Here is a 23,092-nt window from a genome sequence, read left to right as displayed (position 1 = left end):
GTAGTAAACTTCACACAAAGCTCAGACAGCATGGGAGAATGGACTTCTTTGCTGGCAAAGAAGCAGGTATGGTCTTAGAAAAGGAGAGGTCAAGCCTTTTTTTATATCTGTGGGAGTAGAGAGGCTTGAGGGGGAGAAGACAGAAGGACCGCCGATTGCTTGCAGCTGCTGAGCTCCTTCTGTAAGTTTCCCATCAAGTAGGGGAGGTAGGTACAGGGACAGTAGTCATGATGGGCACAGAAGTAGGATTTATTTCGTGATTACGGGTGAAAAAGTACAAGGCGACTGGTGATTTATGCTTAATATTTATTTGCAAAAATGTCTTTATACCTACATGTTAAGCCAGAGACTTAACAGTCAGTCTTTTAGCTGAGGTTGCTTGGGTTTTAATCCTCATTAAGAATTACCAGACAGAAAGGGGACCTTTTAGGTAAATGTTGTCATGGTTGAGAGAGGACAGAGCAAGTTGTACTTTTGTTTGAATAGTTAAGGGCTTTTTTTTTTTTTTCTCTTCACGAGCTGTTTTCCTGTCTAGAGCTGAAGTCCAATATCGTTGGCATTTCTGGTGACCGGTTAGAATTGAAAGATGTCCCTCTTAACCATGGTGTTTGAAACAAATGTATAACTAAAACTTAGTGACGTGACATGCTAGCCACGTAGGGTGAGAGGGGGATCTTCATTTTAATCTATAAATTGAGCAAATGTGGTAAGTAAATCTGGAATACTAAGATGTCCTTTTTATAGTCAGATTTGCAAGCTTACTTGCTATTTAAGAAGTTGCACGAAGAGGTGGGACTGTTGGTCTCCTTGAGACGTGGCAGCTCCAGAGCAGAGTACGCACTGCGGTGCCCAGAGTCACAGCAGGACAGGCCTTTAGAAAGTTTCCTTCCCTTTGAGTTTTAGTTGAAAGGAGGGCAACCAAAGCTGTAACCAATGGAAGCATTGTACTTCCAGAACAATCTCCAGGAGAAGTATTACAAGCAACAGTGGTAGCTGTTAGATCCGGCTCTAAAGGGAAGGCTGGAGAGATTCAACTAGTTAGAGATCCAACTAGGAAGTTGGAGACTAAGTTCTTTCAGAATGTGGAGGCACTAAAGTAGTTCTAGATGACAAGGATTATTTCTTATTTAGAGATGGTAACGTTCTTGGAAAGTATGTAGACTGAAAAAAAATCATTTTTGAAATGGCATCAAGTGAGGCTGCCATTAAAGTTGTTAAATATTTCATCATGTAAATAATTTTCATGTTTCTGTTTTATAATAAATTAATGGTATCCAAAAAAAAAAGTGGCACAAAGAAGTAGATTTTTAGAAACCTTCTATGGGCAGATAAGCAGATATGTGCTTGGGAAGATCAGTGCTTGCTTCAAATATATCTCCCTTACCTGCTTTTATTTACTTCATTAAAGTTTATTTATTTATTTTGAGAGAGTATGTGTGTATGAGCAGGTGAGAGGCAGAGAGAGGAGAGAGAAAATCAAAAGCAGGCTCTGTGCTGTCAGCATAGAGCCTGACATGGGGTTTGATTTCATGAATCATGAGATCATGACCTGAACAGAAACCGAGATTCAGATGCTTAACCAACTGAGCCACCCAAGCAGCCCTACCTTACCTGTTTTTAAAAAGTTCTTGGTAGCTGTGACTTACTCATTCTAGACCTATTTGGATTTCTTAGAATTAAGTGTATTTTCATTGCTTTCATTTAACTTTATTGATTATTCTTTGAATAGCTTGTTGATTTTTTTTTTTTTTAAGCCTTGATAAATTTGCTGAAGTTCCTTATGTCAAATGAGACCGTACTTTTGGCCAAACACAACATTTTTACATTAGCCCTTATGGTGAGTAACAAAAAATATTTCTTAAGGGGAATGGGAGATACGGGCTTCTAGTTATGGAAAGATTAAGTCATGGAGATAAAAGGTACAGTATAGGGAATATAGTCGTTGGTGTTGTAATAGTGTTACATGGTGACAGGTGGTCACTACACTTGCAGTGAGCACAGCACAACATATAGACTTGTTGAATCCCTGTATTATACACCTGAAACTAATGTAATGTGTGTCAACTGTACTTAAATTAAAAAAATTTTTTTTTCCTTTTTTCTGAAGCCACATCCTAAAATCAAGATGGGCCAGTTTGAAATAGGAGCTGGTATTATGGGGACTGAGCCACTGGCGGAGCCAGGCCTTTATTTTCCTTTTGGGTTAGACTTTCTAGACTGGTGCTCCCCACTCTTCCCACTCTCACCTATGTCTTTGGAAAACTTGAGACTCTTTTTCATGAGAGTATATTGTCTGGCAGGGGCAGGTATGGGTCAGTCTCTGTGAACCTTGGTCCCAGGTGAGAGACTACTAGACTGCTGTAGTCTCTGTGTTGGTACAGAGCAAAGCCTGGAGAGGTATCCCAGCCAGATGAGTGGTTCCATCATGGCTGTACTTGGTTTCAGAGGAACATTACATATTCCTGTTTATCAGACTAGTTATTTGGGGTAGAAGGAGGGCATTGTGCCTTTTGACTATCTTTTTAGGATATTATCCAGTGTGTTCATAAATGTTTAACATGTGGGTGGGGAGGAAGCCCTGATTTTTGTAGCATTTGTGGATTTCTATGGTAAAACTACTCTCACTATGGCCAATTTCAAGCTAACTATGTGACATTGTTGAATGCAGAGTTGGGGAGATGATCAATGATACACCATTCTATGATAGTCCTACCACACAGGTATAAGAGTTGTAAATGAATCTCAAGAACATAATACTAAAAGATAGAAAGTAATTAGGAAGTTGTGAGTTTGAGTATTACCTTCATTTTAATATAATTTATTGAAATGTAAGTTTATATGTTAATTTTTAATAATGGCTTTGTTAAACAACCAGCTCACAAAATTTCTGAAAATGTAACAGTCAGTTCTTGTTCTTATGAGCCAGTAAGAACTGACTACAGCATATTACTGATAATACCATTCTGGTCTTCATAGCTTGATGCCTGTGTATGGGCTTTTGCTTCTTTTTTAGATTGTGAACCTGTTTAATATGTTTATCACATACGGTGACACATTCCTGCCCACTCCCAGCAGCTATGATGAACTCTACTACGAGATTATCCGCATGCACCAGAGCTTTGACAACCTCTACTCTATGGGTAAGCTGTCTTTTCTTTTTGTTCTCCTCTCTCTGTCAGCTGTGGTTTTTGGCATGTAAGAGGAAAAAAAACTATCAAAGATTTTCTTCTGGTTGCTTGGTGCCCTGCTTGGCATAGAAATACAGAAGTCTTCTCTTCTCAGTAAATAGGAAGTTGTATGTGCAGTTCTTTGCTTTTAGGCACTCAAAGCTGATTGCAGTAGAAAGCTGGTTAGCAGCCCTGTAGCCCTTATGTTTATGAGAGAGAGAGAGGGAGAGAGAATAGGGAGGCCTGTGGATTTAGTGACTGTTAGTGAGATGGGAGTGAAAGAGTGGGTGGAAATTGACAGCATAAATAGAAGAGCTTGAATCCCAAAGGAACATTGTGTGATTTGAGAAGGTACAGGATTTTAAAGAGTTTTAATGTACCTATGTATTTTTAGCATAACATACAAGAGGAAGTGGGCATTAGATAAAAATTGCTCTTGCAAACCTTTTGGTGATTGGCTCAATGAAAATTTACTCTGCGGCCATAGTAAATATAACTTATTTCTGAAAGAGGACTTGTATCCCTGTCAATTTGAGTGAAGAGTCTAGTCAGACCTACCTGGAGTTGGAAGGGTTAGGAAAGGTTTCTATAGATTGCACAGAAGCAGAAAGCCCTTCACTAAAGCTATTTAAAAAAAAACCCAAAAACCTAATTTACTAGCTTTATTAAGGTAGAATTGATATATAATAAACTACACGTGTTGAAAGTATACAGTATTTGATGAGTTTTGACATACATATATGTACCTGAAGCTATCACTACAATCAAGATAATGAACATATATGGGGCATCTGGATGGCTCAGGCGGTTAAACGTCCAACTTTGGCTCAAGTCATGATCTTGCGGTTCATGAGTTTGAGCCCTGCATCGGGCCCTGTGCTGACAGCTCAGAGCCTGGAGCCTGCTTTATATTCTGTGTCTCCCTTTTTCTCTGCCCCTTCCCCTCTTGCACTCTATGTCTGTCTCTCTCTCAAAAAATAAATAAACATTTAAAAAAAAAAAAAGGAAAAACAAGATAATGAACATATCTGTCATTTACCAAAAGTTTCCCTATATCCCTGTATGTCCCTCCTGCCGCCTCTTACCACCCTTATCCCTTGCTTTCTGTCTCTGCAACCACCGATCTGCTTCCTGTCACTACAGATTGGTTTGCTTTATCCCTTTTGTTGAGACTATTTGTGAAAACTCTCATATCTTGAGAAAACTAGAGGGGATTTGGAACAAGTACTAGGAGAAAGAGTAGAAGCAAACAGTAGAAAAGAAGGATTGCCCAGGAGGAGCAAAATTTTTTGTAATATATTTTATTTTTTAGAGCAGTAGAGGAAAACTTTTGAGAGGCGTGTATAGCTTTGCTGTGATGTCTTTGGCAGTGGAAGTAAGGCCTTGTGTCAGTAGGATGTTTTCAACTGCAAGTATCAAAAACTGACTTAAACTACCTTAAACAATAGGAAGATTATTTCACCTGGCAAGAATTCTAAGGAATGACAACTCCAGAAAGGTGTGATCCATTGCTCAGTGTTTGCAAGGACCAGGTGTTTTCTGTTTCTCCTCTCTTATTCTCAGAATAACAGCTTTAGCATCAGGTCAGTTCCCCTGAGGATAGCAAGTTCCAGTTGTCACATCAAGACACATGGTCTTTTTTTTTTTTTTTTAGGAGCTATTAAGTGTTCTATGAGAACCCTCTAGCAGACTTCCTATTGTCAAATGTGCTCAGTGTTCCTTGTGGGGTTTGCGTCCGCCCAGCTTTATCTATATCCTTGTTTTCAAGAATTTGGAATTTTCTGAGGGTGAAAAGCTACCCCAGAGGTCTTAGCAACCATTAATAGATGAATAAAGATGTCTTTCAGTGAGGAAAGGAAGGAGAGTTGGAGTGGGGGAGATATTTTATAGAAGCCTGACATACCTACTCAGCTGGGCCATGTGCACAGTCAAATGAGGTAAGCCTTTGTAGCTACAGCAACAAGATAAGAGGAGATATCTGGGCATGCTCACATCTGACAAGGGAATTAAAATGTTAACCAGGTGAGCGCAAATAGGAAAATGAGAAATTTCACTAAATGAAATACAACAAACAGAGCATGTTTCAGTGCTTTCCATTTTATGAAAAGTATGATGAAAAAACATTTAGTTTTTTAAGTCAGGTTTTTAAATTTTTTTTTTTTTTCAGTGTTTATTTATTTTTGGGACAGAGAGAGACAGAGCATGAACGGGGGAGGGGCAGAGAGAGAGGGAGACACAGAATCGGAAACAGGCTCCAGGTTCTGAGCCATCAGCCCAGAGCCCGACGCGGGGCTCGAACTCACGGACCGCGAGATCGTGACCTGGCTGAAGTCCGACGCTTAGCCGACTGCGCCACCCAGGCGCCCCTTAAGTCAGGTTTTTATTTTTTTTTTATTTTTATTTTTATTTTTATTATTTTTTTTTTATTTTTATTTTTTTTAATTTAAAAAAAAAATTTTTTTTTTTTCAACGTTTATTTATCTTTGGGGGGGACAGAGAGAGACAGAGCATGAACGGGCGAGGGGCAGAGAGAGAGGGAGACACAGAATCGGAAACAGGCTCCAGGCTCTGAGCCATCAGCCCAGAGCCTGACGCGGGGCTCGAACTCACAGACCGCGAGATCGTGACCTGGCTGAAGTCGGACGCCCAACCGACTGCGCCACCCAGGCGCCCCAAGTCAGGTTTTTAAAGGTATACTTCCATATATAGTAAAATGCACCCTTTTTAATGTATAGTTCTGAGTTTTGACAACTGTGTGGAAGTGTAATTATCACAAAAAAATGAAGAAGTGAAAGTGTCATCATCCCAGAAAGTTCTCTTGTGCTCTTGTGAGGTCAGCTCCTTCACTCATCCTAAACCTGTAGTAGCCACTAACCTGTTCCCTGACCCCAGAGTTTTGTGGGGTTTTTTGTTTTTTGTTTTTCTTTTTCATAGTTTTGCTCTTTCAAAAAACCCCAAAGATGAGGTCATATAGTCTTTTGGGTCTGGCTTCTTTTACACAGTAATTCATTTGGAATTCATCTATGTTGATGCATATATCAGTAGTTTATTCCTTTTTATCATAGAATAAATCCCATTGTAAGACTATGCCAGCTTGATTTATCCATTTCTAGGTTGAAGGACATTGAGAGGTTCCAGATTTTAGCGATTATGAATAAAGCTCCTGTAAACATTATTGTACAGGGTTTTATATGAACACAAGCTTTTATTTCACTTGGTGACATACCTCTGAATGGATTTTTGGCTATCATGGTTAAGTATATGTTTCTTTTTTTTTTTTTTTTAAATGGGGTGCTCAACCCAGTTGGTTGGGCATCCTGACTTTTTTTTTTTTTTTTAATTTTTTAATGTTTATTTGTTTTTGAGAGAGAGACAGAGTGCAAGCAGGGGAGGGGCATAGAGAGGGAGACACAGAATCCGAAGCAGGCTCCAGACTCTGAGCTGTCAGCACAGAGCCCCACGCAGGGCTCGCTCACGAGCAGTGAGATCATGACCTGAGCTGAAGTTGGACGCTCCACCGACTGCGCCACCCAGGCCCCAAGTATATGTTTCTTATAAAGAAAACACCAAACTGTTTTCCAAAGAGATGAACTATTTTACATTCCCCTCAGCAATATGCAAGAGTTACAGTCGTTCCATATCCTAATCAGTACTGGTTTGTGTGTTTGGTTGGTTGTTTTTGGCTTCTTACAGGTGTGTGGCAAGATCTCTTTATGGTTTTAATTTGCATTTCCCTAATGAATAATGAGGTTGATCATCTTTCCTGTTTCTTTCTGCCATATTCTTTAGTTTTGAAGATCTTTTGTCCATTTAAAAAAAATTGCATACCCATGTTCATAGCAGCACTAGTCACCATAGCCAAGAGATAAAAGCAACCCAGACATCCATTAATGGGTGAATGGATAAATAAAATGTGGCATATACATTTAATGGAATACTGTGCACCCTTAAAAAGGAAAGAAATCTGTTACATTCTACAGTGTGGATGAGCATTGAGAACATCATGCTAAGTGAAACCGGCCAGTCACAAAAGGACAATACTGTATGCTCCCACTTATGTGAGATATCTAAGGTAGTCAAATTCATAGATACAGAAAGTAGAGGGGCACCTGGGTGGCTCAGTCGGTTGAGCATCTGACTCTGGATCTAGGCTCAGGTCATGATCTCACGATTCGTGGGTTCAAGCCCCACATTGGGCTCTGTGCTGTCAGCTTGAAATTCTCTCTCTCTCCCTCTCTCTACCCTTCTTCCTCCCACGTTCTTTCTCTGTGTTTCAAAATAAATAAGTAAACTTGAAAAAAAAAAAAAAGAATGGTGGTTACCAAGGGATGGGGGAGGGTGCAAAAGGAGTTGTTTAATAGGTATAGAGCTTCAGTTCTTCAAGATAAAAAGGTTCTGGAGACCTGTTTTGTAACAATGTAAGTATACTTAACACTATTGAACAATACATTTAAAAATGGTTAAGATGGTAAGTTTTATGATATGTGTTTTCTTAACACACACACACACACACACACACACACACACACACACACACTAAACCCTAGACTTTATTTGGATTCTAATTTTTCCTCTAATGTCCCTTTTGCATTCCAGGATTCCATCCATGTTACATTTAGTCCTAATGTCTCTTTAGTCTCTTCTTGTCTGATAGTTTCTTGGTGTTTCCTTGTTTTTCATGACCTTGACAGTTTTGAGGAGAATCTTCCTCAGTTTAGGTTTGTCTCATGATTTACTCAGGGTTGGACTGGGGTTCTAGCTTTTGAGGAAGAATGCCACAAAGTCAGAGTGGTCTTTTCATTACATTTGGGTGTATATTATCAACATGACTTATCACTGGTGATATTAACCTTTATCACTTGGTTAGGGTAGTGTTTGCAAAGTTTCTCTGGTGCATAGTTGTGGTTTTTCCTCCCTTTCTGTACTCTTTTCTTTGGAAGCAAGTCAGTAAATGCAGTTAGCACTACAGTTGGTATTAGCTGTGGGGAGGTTAAGCTCCACCTCCTTGAGGGGAGAGAGTATCTCCATAAATTAGAGTTCTTTAAAAAAATTTTTTTTAAATGTTTTTTTATTTTTGAGAGAGGGAGAGAGTGCAAGTGGGGAAGGGGTAGAGAGAGAGGGAGACCCAGAATCTGAAGCAGGCTCCAGGCTCTGAGCTGTCAGCACAGAACCCGAGGCCAGGCTCAAACTTGTGAACCATGAGATTGTGACCTGGGCCGAAGTCGAATGCTTAACCGACTCAGCCACCTAGGCGCCCCTAGAGTTCTTCTATAAGGAGAATTGGTTGTTTTTTTATTTTTGAGATGTGAGATTTCTTTGTATATTTTGCCTACTAGTCCTTTATCACTTATGTGGGTTTTATTTATTTATTAAAAAAAATTTTTATATATAATTTATTGTCAAGTTAGTTAACATACATTGTATGTATACAATGTGCTCTTGCCTTCAGGAGTACATTCCCATGATTCATCACTTGCATAAAACACCCAGTGCTCATCCCAACAAGTGCCCTCCTCAATGCCCATCACCCATTTGCCCTGCCCCTCACCCCCCCCACTCCCTTCCACCCTCAGTTTGTTTTCTGTATTTAAAAGTCTCCTATGGTTTGCATCCCTCTCTGTTTGTAACTATATATATATTTTTCTTTCCCTTCCCCCATGGTCTTTGTTAAGTTTCTCAACTTCTGCATATGAGGGAAAACATATGATACCTGTCTTTCTCTGGCTGAATTATTTCACTTAGCATAATACCCTCCAGTTCCATCCACATTGCAAATGGCAAGATTTCATTCTTTTTCATTGCCAAGTAGTATTCCTGTGTGTGTGTGTGTGTGTGTGTGTGTGTGTGTGTGTGTGTGTGTGTTTGTGTATCACATCTCCTTATTCATTTACCAGTTGCTGGACACTTGGTCTCTTTCCATAATTTGACGATTGTTGATAGTGCTGCTGTAAACCTCGGGGTATATGTGCCCCTTTGAATTAGCACTCCTGTATCCTTTGGATAAATTCCTATTAGTGCTATTGCTGAGTCATAGGGTAATTCAATCTTTAATTTTTTGAGGAACCTCCACACTGTTTTCCAGAGTGGCTGTACCAGTTGCATTCCCACCAGCAATGCAAGAGGGTTTCCCTTTCTTCATATCCTTGCCAATATCTGTTGTTCCTGAGTTGTTAATTTTAGCCACTCTGACTGGTGTGAGGTGGTATCTCAATGTAATTTTGATGTATATTTCCCTGATGATGAGCGGTGTTGAGCATCTTTTCATGTGTCTGTTAGCCATTTGGATGTCTTCTTTGGAAGAATATCTATTCATATCTTCTGCCCATTTCTTCACTGGATTATTCATTTTTCAGGTGTTGAGTTTGGTAAGTTCTTTATAGATTTTTGATACTAACCCTTTATCTGATATGTCATTTGCAAATATCTTCTTCCTTTCTGTCGGTTGCCTTTTAGTTTTGTTGACTGTTTCCTTTGCCGTGCAGAAGCTTTTTATCTTGATGAGGTCCCAATAGTTCATTTTTGCTTTTATTTCCCTTGCTTTTGGAAACATGTCAAGTAAGAAATTGCTGCAGCCGAGGTCAAAGAAGTTTTTGCCTTTTTTCTCCTCTAGGATTTTGATGGCTTCCTTTCTTACGGTCAGGTCTTTCATCCATTTTGAGTTTATTTTTGTGTATGATGTAAGAAAGTGCTCCAGGTTCATTTTTCTGCTTGTCCAGTTTTCCCAATACCTTTTGGTGAAGAGATTGTCTTTTTTCCATTGGATATTCTTTCCTGCTTTGTCAAAGATCAGTTGGCCATACGTTTGTAGGTCCATTTCTGGGTTCCCTATTCTGTTCTATTGATCTACCTATCTGTTTTTGTGCCAGTACCATACTGTCTTGATGATTACAGCTTTGTAGTACAGCTTGAAGTCTGGAATTGTGATGCTTCCAGATTGTGTTTTCTTTTTCAGGACTGCTTTGGCTATTTGGTGTCTTTTCTGGTTCCATACAAATTTTAGGATTGTTTGTTCTAGCTCTGTGAAGAATGCTGGTGTTATTTTGATAGGGATTTCATTGAATATGTATCTTGCTTTGGGTAGTATCAACATTTTAGCAATATTTGTTCTTCCAATCAATACTGCCTATATTTTCTTTTAGGAGTTTTATGGTTTTGGGTGTTCCATTTTGGTCTTGAATCCATTTTGAGTTTATTGTGTATGGTGTAAGGAAATGGTCCAGTTTCTTTCTTTCTTTCTTTCTTTCTTTCTTTTCTTTCTTTCTTTCTTTCTTTCTTTCTTTCTTTCTTTCTTTCTTTCTTTCTTTCTTTCTTTCTTTCTTTCTTTCTTTTTGCATTTAGCTATCCAGTTTTCCCAACACCATTTATTAAAGAGACTGTCTCTTCTCCATTGTATATTTTGCCTCCATTGTCATAGATTAATTGACCATATAGACGTCAATTTATTTCTGGGTTCTCTACTCTGTTTCATTGATCTGTGTCTCTGTTTGTGCTAGTACCATGCTGTTTTGGTCACTGTAGCTTTGTAGTAAAAGTTGAAATCTGGGGGGCAGGATACCTCCAGGTTTGCTCTTCTTTCTCAAGATTGCTTTGGCTATTCAGGGTCTTTAGTGGTTCCATACAAATTTTATGATTATTTGTTCTATTTCTGTGAAAAATGCTGTTGGTATTTGGATAGGGATTGCATTGAATCTGTAGATGGCTTTGGGTAGTATGGACATTTTAATAGATTTAATTCTTCCAGTCCATGAGCATGGTATATCTTTCCATTTATTTGTGTCCTCTTCAGTTTCTTTCATCAGTGTCTTAGAGTTCTTAGAGTACAGGTCTTTTACCTCCTAAGTTAAATTTATTCCTAGGTATTTTATTCTTTTTGATGCAATTGTAAATGAGATTGTTTTCTTAATTTCTATTTCTGATTGTTAGTTATTAGTGTATGAAAACACAGCATATTTCTGTATATTAATTTTGTATCTTGCTACTGTACTGAACTTATGTATTGGTTCTAGTAGTTTTTTGGTGGAGTCTTTAGTGTTTCTGTATATAGTATCATGTCTCTGCAAATAGTGATAGCTTTACTTCTTCCTTCCCAATTTAGATGCCTCTTCTGTATTTTTTAAATATGCCATTAATCTCAGTAATCTTAGTTCATTTTTTCCAGTGTAGTTTGCATTCCACAAGGTTTATTTCTTCCTTAAAAGTTCTGTTTGGACTTCTTTTTAATATGTCCACTACTTTCCTCATTGTATTTGTATTTTCCTCAATTTTCCTGAGAATATGGAGCATATTTACAATAGTTGTTTTAATGTCCTTTTCTGCTAATTCTGCTATTTTTCTTCATGTTTAGATCTGTTTCTATTAACTGATTTTTCTCTTTATGGTTTATGTTTTTCTGTTTCTTTGAATGCCCGGTCATTTTAAAATTGGATTTTGAACATTGTGATTTTAATGTTATGAGTGCTAGATTTTGTGACATATTTTTATATAATGTTAACCTTTGTTCTAGAATGGGCTTGTTTTGGGGCGCCTGAATGGCTCAGTCAGTGAAGCGTGCGACCTCAGCTCAGGTCATGATCTCGTGGTTCATGGGTTTGAGCCCTGCGTCGGTCTCTGCGCTGACATGTTGGAGCCTGGAGCTTGCTTCAGATTCTGTGTCTCCCTCTTTCTCTTGACCCTCCCCCACTCATGCTCTGTCTCTCTCCATCTCTCAAAAATGAATAAACACTAAAAAAAATTTAGAGTGGGGTTGCGTTATGTGGAATCAGTTTTATCCTTTTAGGTTTGCATTTAAGGGTTGTCAGGGGAGGTTGAGAGCAATCTTTCACATGGACTAATTTGGCTCCATTACTAATGCAGTACTCATCTGCAGATTCTGTCTGACAACCCATGTATGAGTGGTGGTAAGACAAATTATTTTATTTGTGGTACCCTCCATGAGCTTTACAATTTCTTTTTCTTTCCACTGGTTCTTTGTGCCCAGCCTTGAGTATTTTCCTCTTCCATGTATGTGGATCAATATTCAGTTAAAGGTGTAAGAGGACCCTTCTGTAGACCTCCAGAGCTCTCTGTCAAACTCCCTCTTCTATAGTACTCTCACCCACAAATTCTAGGTGTCTTGGCCTCTCCAAATGTTGATCTCTATGTCCTCAGCTTGGCATGACTTGTGGATTCTGTTTATGTTCCTCCTTCCTGCTCCACAGGCTAGAAAACTTCTTCATGCAGGAAGCTGGGGTAATAGTGGGGCTCACCTTGTTGTTTTTTTGTTTTTTTTTTCTTCAGGGATCACAGTTCTGTATGCCTGTTGTCCAGTGTCTGGTGATTGTTGTTTCATATATTTCATCTACTGTTCTGTTATTTAAGGTAGGAGGGTAGATTATGTCTTGTTCTCCTGTCATGCTAGAAGAGGAAGGCTCACTGAAACATTTTTGATAAAAGCACACACTTAATATTCCTATGATAATTTTCTGCAGTGAAGTCCACTGAATAGGAAGGCCCTCCACAGGAGCTGCTCTGAACCGTGAATGAATGATACCATATTTTGAACTTTTTTTTATTAAAAAAGATTATTACAAATACTTAAGAAAAAGCAAGATGGAAAAACTAAAAACTTTTACAATCTCTTTTTTCTACTACCACCATTGTTTTCATAGTTACGTATTAGCCTACATGTATGCATAGTTTTACATAGTTGTAATCATGTTATCCTTCTATTTTATGTTTTTTAAAACTATATGTCATAAAATATTTTCCTTCTTTTGTAATTCTCTTAAGTCTTTCTCTCTTTTTTTTGTATAGTGTGGGTTTAGTTTATTTATTCTTTTCATGGAAATTATGGTTGTTTCCAGTCTTTACTATTAACGTCTCTTTTTAAAATGGCTGTGTAATATGTTATTTTGTGAACCATAATTTACAACATAAATGATTACCTTAGCTTGAGGCTTTTAGGGCATTTTGAAATAATTTTGTGTTTAAATTTGGTAACCTAGAAAAGAATATAAAAGCCTATGGCATTTCCAAAGGAAATGCATTGATGATGTCATCTGGCGCTTGTTCACTAAGGAACAGAGCTGACAGAATGTTACAGAGAAATAATCCATGTACAGAGTTAAATACCTCTCTGAAATAAAGAGCAGAAGATTCAGCTCAGTTCCATATATGTTTTGGTCCCCACCATCAGAGAATCTATGATCTAGTAGAGGATCTCGTGAAAAACAAAGCTATCTCATTAGTTCCACAGTTGAGTTGGAAAAGATACGTCTGACTTGCTGTAACAGTTGTGTTCATTACATGAATAAATTTGCATGTACACTGGGTGAAACTGGATTTCAGACTGAGGAGCTTTAACTTGGAACTATACCAACTTCCCCTGCACTAAATCTTGTAAATTAGAAAATCAGTGTTCTGATAATATGTTTTATTAAGGCTTCCATATTCTCTTTCATAAAATTGCATGAATTTATAAAAATGAGGTATTGCTGGAACAGATGCAGAGCAGCAAGATGAGTTTCCTTTCCCTGCTACAGCCATAGGCCTTCCCTCCGATAGAGCTGCTGCTCTCCTTGCTGGAATCTTGGGCAGGAGTAGGTAGTGATGGTACTCAGGTATCAAGTTCCTGTGCTGGGGTGCCTGGGTGGCTCAGTTGGTTGAGCATCTGACCGGCTCAGGTCATGATCTCATGATTCGTGAGTCTGAGCCCTGCATCGGTCTTGATGAAGCACACAGTCTGCTTTGGATCTTCTGTCCCCCCTTCTCTGCCCCTTCCCCACTTGTGCTCTCTCTCTCAAAAATAAATAAATCTTTAAAAAAAAAAAAAAAACAAAGTTCCTGGGCAAATTGATTACATATTTCCTAATGTTGTTAGGCTCCTCTTTCCTTCTTTTGGGAAAATCTCAGATATATTCATTCATTTGTTTGGGAGGCAGTTTATTTAAATAATAATAGCTAATACTTATAACATTTACTATGTGCCAGGCACTGATCTAAGGCTTTATATATATTAACTTATTTAATTTTCACAATAATCCTTCCCTGTAAGTATTGCTGTAATTGTCTCATAAATGGCAGGGGCTGGAACTGGACTTTTGACAGTTAGCTTCAGGGTTAATACTCATAACCATTCACTATACACACATGCCCTAGAGTCATACCCTCCAGGTTTGAACTCTAGCTTGGTTACATACAAGTGAATGTACTTAGATCAATTGGCTCCTCTGAGTCTCTGTTTTCCTCATCTCTTTGCTATATTGCATATAACCTAAGTTGGTTCACTTCTTGACACATAGTAAACTGTAGCTCTTATTAGCTATTCCTTCATTAAACACATGTACGTGGAGTGCCCACCATGTGCTTGCTCTTTCAAGGTGCAGTTGTGCTGGTTTGTCTCTTTTCTAAAATTATATCAGTACTGTACTGTATGGTCCTGAAGTTCAGCATGATAGAGGATGTTCTATATTTCCATCGTCTTTCCTCCTGTTGGTAAGTGTGGAAAAGAGATAGAATCTGGTCAGAAAGGGAAGAATATTCCTGTTGATTCATGTTCCAGGTCACACAGTTAAATCAGAAGAGCTAAGACAGGTTACGTCTTTTTTTTTTTTTTAATTTTTTTTGAAGGTTTATTTATTTTAGAGAGAGAGAGAGAGAGAGAGAGAGAGAGAGAGCGCATGAGCAGTGGAGGGTCAGAGAGAGTTCTGGCTCCAGGCTCTGAGCTGTCAACACAGAGCCCAACGCGGGGCTTGAACTCCTGAACGGTGAGATCATGACTTGAGCTGAAGTCAGACACTTAACCAACTGAGCCACCCAGGCGCCGCAAACAGGTTACTCCTTGTTTGAAACATGACCATCCTCTATCTAGCAAGATTATTTGTTCTGTTTGACCCAGCTTAGACCTTTGGGAGAAAGATATGTATGGAGCAGGAGGGGATACTTAATCAGCCAGCCACTTCCATTGAATCAGCCCCAGCAAATACAGAAATGATAACTGTGGCAGCCAGGTTAGCCTCATATTACCACCTTGGTGTATATTTTAAACGAATGTAAAAACCAAGTATGGAAACCTGTTAGTAGGGAGTAGATGGAGGGGAACCCAGTGTAGAAGAGGAGTATTTTGATAGAAAGTGAAAAAAATTTAGAGAAGAAAAAATCCTGGTGAAGATAGTTGAGAATAAGCCCTTATATTTTTCTCTGAGATGAGGATGTTTTAATCAGAACCTTGGTATAGGCTCCGTTTGGTTATTCTAATAGTATTCTTCTGAGATGTGTCTTTATCCCTCATGTTTGTATTTTGTACCAGGAATCTGACAGATCTTTGTTCTTTTCTTCCTTACAGTTCTGAGGCTTTCTACCAATGCAGGCCAATGGAAAGAAGCAGCTAGCAAGGTGACGCATGCATTGGTTAATATCAGGTAAGGAATGAGAATTTACCCCTCTCAGAGCTCCTTGGCTCATCTTGAGGTTTATTGTACCTTTCTGAGTGGAGTGTGTTGAACACCACTGCTATTTTAAACCCTGATGCCTGTAGGAGTGGAAGAAATGTCGTACTTGATCAAGAAAAGCAGGAATGCGTGAGACTTTCATATTGTCATATTGAAATAACTCACAGTGCTGTACTATGAATTTTCTTACCAAGAGACGGTTGCAAGCCCTTTTCAAGCATCGCTGTTGCCAAAGTGTTTTCTGTGTATAGGCCATTTTCTCTGAAAAATTTTTTCTGCCATCCTCCGTGAGTTCAGTGAATGACTCATGGGGATCTGGAACTTTGACGTTTTGCTTTACATGGCTCTTTCTATTTGTGGTAAACAGAGGCAAATGGAGCTCATGGGGCTAAGTTATTTTAGTTTCCTTATGAAACAGCAAGGCAATTACAGAGTGCTATATGTATTGGGTAAAATTGATTCAGGCATGGAGTTTGGTTTAGGGTCTTGAGGAAATACCACATACTCATAGGAATGAGCTGTTTGTAAATGGAGAGAATGTGCTTTCAGTATCATGAAATCTCAAGCTCACTTTCCTTACATTCCTCGCTCCCTTTGTGCCTATCATTTCCCATTTTCTCAACATTTATTAAATTGTTCTTGCAAACAATTGAAAAATTAACACTGAGTAGAAGAGGCAAACCCAACAGATGGGGAAACTTGATTTAGCTCCAGATGTAAGCCTTGCCAGACATTCCCAGCAATAGTAATGCACGTCTACAACTTGGTATAAATTCTTATATGTGACAGAGCTGGGATTTAGTGTTTATTTCTGTATCTTTCTTTTCTATTCTTTTTTCCTCTCTCTCTCTTTCCCTTTTTTAAAGGTAAAATGTCCCTTAGTGATTTACAGCAGTATTTGGCACGTCTGGGAACAAAAGGAAAAGTGTGAAATGTGTGTGTTGGGAGAGCTGGAATGAGGGGGCATGGGGGTGAGATGTGCTAACAAGATTGCACTGAAGGTTGATCTGCCTTACCTGACCCCAGAGACATTTTGCCGCAAACACAGTTTTATAAATCTCACAAATGCATATCCGTACCTAGCAAATAAACCAGATACTGTAGTGAGTGCTTATGATAAATGTGATTTTCTGTAAGAATCAGGAATTACAAACTGTCTTCTCCCAAATATCCCTTTGTGACCCAAGGGCAGTGTGACAAATGTGGGTGTTTGAAAGAAGCTCCAGATTCTGGGCTAGAGTATGAAGTTCATACCAGTATAATTTATGTTGTGTTTATTTATTCATGTATTTACTTAGGCTTTCCAGGCAGCTCCTTTTCATCTGGGACCTGTTTCCTTGATCACATTCCTTTATGCTTGCTTTATCTTCTACTTTGTTGCTTTCCCTTTCAGTGGCTTCTGGCTTGGCCATTGTCCTTATTCTTCCCAAGGGCCGTCAAATAGCTGATTGAAGCTTTTGGCCTGTGCTTCTCTGAATAGCCCAGAAAGCATTGGGCTGAACTTTGAGCAGATGCCTATAACCATGACCTCTTTCTTTTCTTTGCAAGTGTCTGTCAGGCCTATACCTTGACTTTCATTCCTCACATTTCCTTGATGAACTTGCTGCAGAGAATAGTTACATCATTTTCACTGTTGCTAATGAATTTCACTTGGGAGTATATGTCAGAAGTATCAAGGATCCAGTCATTTTTCTCAAGAGAATACAGGAAAAATGCGTTTGGATGTCACTTATCACTAAAGCCAGATTAAGGCAATATACCGGTGATGCTAAGCCAGCTAAAGTTTACTTTTTTTTCTTTCTGACATTTATTTTCACTTACCAAGTGCTAAACTTTGTGCTCTTTTATATACTGTCTTCTTCTTCGATATTCAAACTCTAAAGAGTATATTACAAACTTTTAAAAATACACTTTTTCCAATGAGGAAACTGAGTCTCAAAGATATTGTGAATTGCAGAAAGTCCCACAGTTGTTATTTGGCAAAGCTGAGAATCATAAGTCCTTTAACTCCCAAGTCCAGGACTCAGGGCTCTTTCTTCTGGAAGTTCTTTATGTTTAAGAAATCTCTGCACCCAACTTGGGTCTCGATCTCCCAATCCTGAGATCAAGAGCCATACACTCCACCAACAGAGCCGGCCTGGCGCTCCAGGGCTCTTTCTTCTGTACAGTAATGGTCCTGTAGAGTTGCCATGGAGGTAAACAGAAAACTCAGTATGATGTATTGAAAGGAGCATGGAAATTTGAATTAGAGAAACTGGATTTAAAATTTTTGTGGCTACCACTTAATGTGTGACCTTGAGCAAGTTACTTATCTTCTCTGGACCTCTTTCTACTATCTGCAAAATGGAGGTCACGTTTCACAGGGAAATAGTTGTGAGAATTATATAATGTATGTGAGAGCACTTTGTCAACTCTTAAGATACTGGCCATTTCACTTAGCATAATATATTTAAGATTCTTCTCCGTTGTAGCAAGTGTCAGAATTTCTTTCCTTTTTAAGGCTGAATAATATTCCAATTGCATGTATATGCCACATTTTGTTTATCCATTCATCCACTGATGAAATCCCAAGTGGGTTGCTTCCACCTTTTAGTTGTTTGTACATGGGTGTACAGTCCCTCCAGTCCCTGCTTTCACTTCTTCTGGGAATATATTTAGGGGTGGAATTCGTGGATCATGTGATAATTCTGTGTTTAATTTTTTGAGGAATTGCATACTGTTTTTAGGTCTAGCATTTTGAGCCTTCCTTAGAATGTTTCCTAGGTATGTCTTCATTTGTCCCTTGTATAAAAAGTTAAGATGTTAACAACCTTAAAAGATGTTTTGCTTTTTTTGTGTGTGGGCAGACTTTTTTTTTGAGTTTATTATTATTATTTTTTAATGTTTTTTTTTTTTTTAATTTTTTTTTTTCAACGTTTATTTTATTTTTGGGACAGAGAGAGACAGAGCATGAACAGGGGAGGGGCAGAGAGAGAGGGAGACACAGAATCGGAAACAGGCTCCAGGCTCTGAGCCATCAGCCCAGAGCCCGACGCGGGGCTCGAACTCACGGACCGCAAGATCGTGACCTGGCTGAAGTCGGACGCTTAACCGACTGCGCCACCCAGGCGTCCCTAATGTTTATTTTTTACAGAGAGAGAGAGAGAGAGTGAGACAGAGCATGAGCGGGGGAGGGGCAGAGAGACAGGGAGACTCAGAATTGGAAGCAGGCTCCAGGCTCCGAGCTGTCAGCACAGAGCCCAATCTGGGGCTCGAACTCACAGACTGTGAGATCATGACCTGAGCCGAAGTCGGACTCTTAACCGACTGAGCCACCCAGGCGCCCCTTAAGTTTATTTTTTTAAGACAGCATGTGCATGGACGTCTGCATGCAAGTGAGGGAGGGGTAGAGAGAGAGGGAGAAAGAATCCCAAGCAGGCTCCGTGCTATCAGCATGGAGCCCAACACGTGTCAGAAAATTGGCCCCTTGGGTCTCCCAGGGATACTGTGGGATGTTTAACTATTGACCACCAAGTTTATTATCAAGGGTATATAAAGGCTTAGCAGTAAAACTATGATAGTGTGTAACATTTACTTCTGTTGTCATAAAGATTGTTTGTGCTGATCCCATACCTGGAAGGGATTTCTAAGGAAGAGTGAATGAACTCTTAGCCACCTCTCCTGTAGTATGTTCTTTGATAACCAGGGGAAGGGTTTGGGCTGCATGTGAAATTTTCAGACATCTAACAGTTGAGAGGGTCTCAAACAGGTTTGGCGGTTGATGACAACTACAAGTTATGTCTTTGAGATCTTCTGGAATGCAATACATCTAACAGCAACATTAACATAGTATCTTACCAGCAGGTGAAAAGCAAGGCTGCAGACTTTTCTGTTCTTTGGAGTTTAGATTGTGACAGTGAAAATTAAAATTGCCTCCACATGCTTGGAGGCCTAAATTTGCTCAAGTGTCAGTCTGTTTGCTTTTCACTTGTCTTTCGTGGCTTAGTCATGCTAGTTCTTTAATTGTCAGAGTTATTTGTGTTTAAACAATTTGTCTCTCTCTTCCTGTTTGATCCTTCAGAGAGATTCTTAAAATGCAGCTGCTTAGAAACTGCTATTTTTTGAATTGAATTATAGTTGACATACAATGTTATATCAGTTTCAGGTATACGACATAGTGATTTGACAGTTCTGTTCATGGTGCAGGGCTCACCATGATAAGTGTAGTTACCGTCTGTTACCATACAAAGCTATTCTAGTATTATTGATTGTATTGCCTGTGCTGTACTTTTCATCCTCGTGACTTACTTATTTTATAACTGGACATTTTTACGTCTTAATCTCCTTTACCTATACCATCAATCCCCCAACCCCACCCATCTGGCAACCACCAGTGTGTTGTCTGTATTTATTAGTCTATTTTTGTTTTTTTGCTTTTTTGGTTTTGTTTTTTAGATTTCATATGTAAGTGAAATCATATGGTATTTGTCTTTCTCTGACTTATTTCACTTAGCATAATATCCTCTAGGTTCATCTATGTTGTTGCCAATGACAAGATTTCATTCTTTTTTATGGCTGAGTAATATTCCATTGTGTGAAAGTGTATTTGTATATATACCACAAATTTATCCCTTTATCTCTTGAAGGACACTTGGGTTGCTTCTGTATCTTGGCCAACGTAAATAATGCTGCAGGAAACATAGGAGTGCATATATCTTTTCAAATTAGTATTTTTGAGAAACTACTGATTTTATTAGAACACCTGAGGTCATTAACATACAGAGCCCTGTGTTTGTTCCTTTCCATGGGCAGGTTGTTCTTTGCTTTGCCTCAAGAAAATAAAATATTATTGCTTCATCTTTAAAATACCACTTTGGGGGCGCCTGGGTGGCGCAGTCAGTTAAGCGTCCGACTTCAGCCAGGTCACGATCTCGCGGTCCGTGAGTTCGAGCCCCACGTCAGGCTCTGGGCTGATGGCTCGGAGCCTGGAGCCTGTTTCCGATTCTGTGTCTCGCTCTCTCTCTGCCCCTCCCCCGTTCATGCTCTGTCTCTCTCTGTCCCAAAAATAAATAAAAACGTGGAAAAAAAAATTTAAAAAAAAATACCACTTTGAAAAGAAAATCCACTTTGTATAATTGTTACTTCAAATGCCTTCACGCATCAGCTGGGCCACAAAGGAAAAATACTCTGAGGGGCCACGTACAGGACTGGAAGGAAGGCATTTGGGAAGTTCTGCTTGGAGACACCTATGCTAAATATTTCCTGCCACCACTTAGCAGATTACCCCAGTGAGGTCATATACTTTAGGATGAGGTCTGCTGACTATTAACCTAATTAGCCAAAAGAGAAAAAGAAAAATGTGAGACTAAAATCTGACCTTCATCTAACCAACTTTCGAGGTAAGTAATTTGAAGCCCTTTAATGAATCTATTCAAGTTAACATCTTAATGCTTTTCACTTAATTAGCATTTTATTAGCACCAAGTTCACAATCCTATTCTCTGGTTGCTCACAGAAATAGTGGTTGAATCACTGCAAATAGGTTTTTCTTCTGATCTGTAATTTTCTTAAGGTGGATAAAGTTTTAACTCTATGATGAATATATTAAATTTTTCTTTTATTTGGAATGCATTAACCTAAAGTTTAGTTTTTCTTTGATGACGACCTTTTATCCATTAGGCTTCCAGGACTGGCAAGAATGACTTTTTATTTTTATTTTTTTTAATGTTTATTTATTTTTGAGACAGAGACAGACAGAGCATGAATGGGGGAGGGTCAGAGAGAGAGGGAGACACAGGATCTGAAGCAGGCTCCAGGCTCTGAGGTGTCAGCACAGAGCCCAACGCGGGGCTCGAACTCAAGAACCGTGAGATCATGACCTGAACTGAAGTCGGAGGCTCAACCGACTGAGCCACCCAGGCACCCCAAGAATGACTTTTTAGATATTACTGTGGTTAGTAACAAGCTTGGGGTTTGGAATGAGAATTTATTGCATTTCTTTGTAAGTCTCATAATTGTTCACCTTGTGAGTTTGCCTCTCGTCCCTCTGTTTGCTCCATGATCTTTTTGTTTCAGTGCTGAAGCCGTCCTCCCGCTACTTCCTGCTTATGTGCTTATGTAGCTGTTTTCCTTCACCCTAAAAAATGTTCCCTCCAAAAAAAAAAAAAAAAAAAGAGGAGGAGGAGGAGGAAAGCTTTAAATGTACACTCTGCTAGGGAGGCTAGGGAACAAGAATAGCTCTCAGCAGTCTCTAGATAGGGGGGTTCATTGAGCATAACACCCTTTGGAGCAGGCTGCATATAGAATTCTGAATGTCATGGGAAAAAAGCCCTCAGGCAGTAATCAGGGAGAGCACATTCACTGTTGATGTCCAGAGTTAGGGTTGGAAAGGGAATGTAAGGTCTCGCTCAGCCAGGCAGAGTCCCCCCAAATCCTCTTGCCCATGACCCTGTTTGAGCTACAGAATTTGCCTTAGTCACAGTTCTTTTATCAGAAAGGGTACTGATGAGTTGAGGGGAAGAACGGTTTGACACAAAGCACTTCAGCTGAAGGATGCAAGTTAGTCTAATGAAAAGTATATATGGACCGAAGCAATCAAATGATAGGAGCAGAGGCACTGGGCTGATGACTCTTGAGTAGCAAGAAGTACATGAAAATAAGCTTCTAGTCCAGTTGTCTGCTCAGAAGTGGCAGACCGGCAGGCTTACATTATCGCCTGGGTTAGAATTTATCAGTAATGACCTTTCTTGTGTTAATCAGACCCTGCTGATCCCCCATTACATAGAATGAAAAGCATTATGCAGATTAAAACAAAGCACCAAAATGAGGCTGCTATAATATCGTTTCCCCAGTGACTGGGAGTATTACATATTATTCTAATAGTTGCTGTTCCCTAATCTCTTAAGACTACAGCTAGAAATAAAAAACCCAACACTGAATCCCATGTGGTTAATCATCTGTTTTGCCCTAACTTGGTTTGTGTTGCCAAGTGAGGTTTTGCATTAGGTCATAGCTGGGCTTGGTGAACTGCAATGCAGTAAGGAAGTCTTTGTTGAGCAGATTCAGATATTTGTAACGAAATATTAAGATTACTATTTGGGGCTGCTGTGATTTTAGGTAAGTGCGACTTTAGTGTATCAAACCCCTCCTTACCTCAATCTGAAATTTCTTTGGGGTCTTTTTCCACTTTGCCTTTTTAAAGGAAAATTTCAAGAAAATATACATAACATAAAATTTACCATTTTAACTATTTTTAAGTCTATGTTTCTGTGGCATTAAGTAAGCCCACATTGTTGTGCAACTATCACTATGAGCCATCTCTTTCATATTCTTCAATTGAAACTGAAACAGTAACTCGTTCCCTCCTCCCCTCAGCCCCTGGCAGTCACCATTCTGCTTTCTGTGTCTATGAGTTTGACTACCATAGGAACTTTATATAAGAGAAATTAAGCAATATTTGCGCTTTTATAACCAACTTATTTTACTTAGCATAATGTCCTCAAGGTTCTGTGTTGTGTTA

The 23,092-nt window shown here is 39.1% G+C and overlaps 1 protein-coding gene and 1 pseudogene across 1 annotated transcript in view; both read left to right on the top strand.

Annotated features, from left to right (window-relative positions):
* The window catches only part of ARMH3 (armadillo like helical domain containing 3), a 175,519-nt gene that overhangs the window by 67,134 nt on the left and 85,293 nt on the right, over positions 1-23,092 (top strand). Inside the window, exons 21-23 of the mRNA XM_043597329.1 lie at positions 1,755-1,837; positions 3,014-3,140; positions 15,490-15,565. Coding sequence (XP_043453264.1) covers positions 1,755-1,837; positions 3,014-3,140; positions 15,490-15,565 — 286 coding nt within the window. The remainder of the gene's footprint in view (positions 1-1,754; positions 1,838-3,013; positions 3,141-15,489; positions 15,566-23,092) is intronic.
* Positions 39-1,286, top strand: LOC122493491 (annotated as a pseudogene).

The sequence above is a fragment of the Prionailurus bengalensis genome, chromosome D2, assembly GCF_016509475.1.
Source record: "Prionailurus bengalensis isolate Pbe53 chromosome D2, Fcat_Pben_1.1_paternal_pri, whole genome shotgun sequence".
NCBI lineage: Eukaryota > Metazoa > Chordata > Mammalia > Carnivora > Felidae > Prionailurus > Prionailurus bengalensis.
The sequence above is the reverse complement of the archived record's forward strand: the minus strand, read 5'-3'. Positions and strand labels throughout refer to the sequence as shown.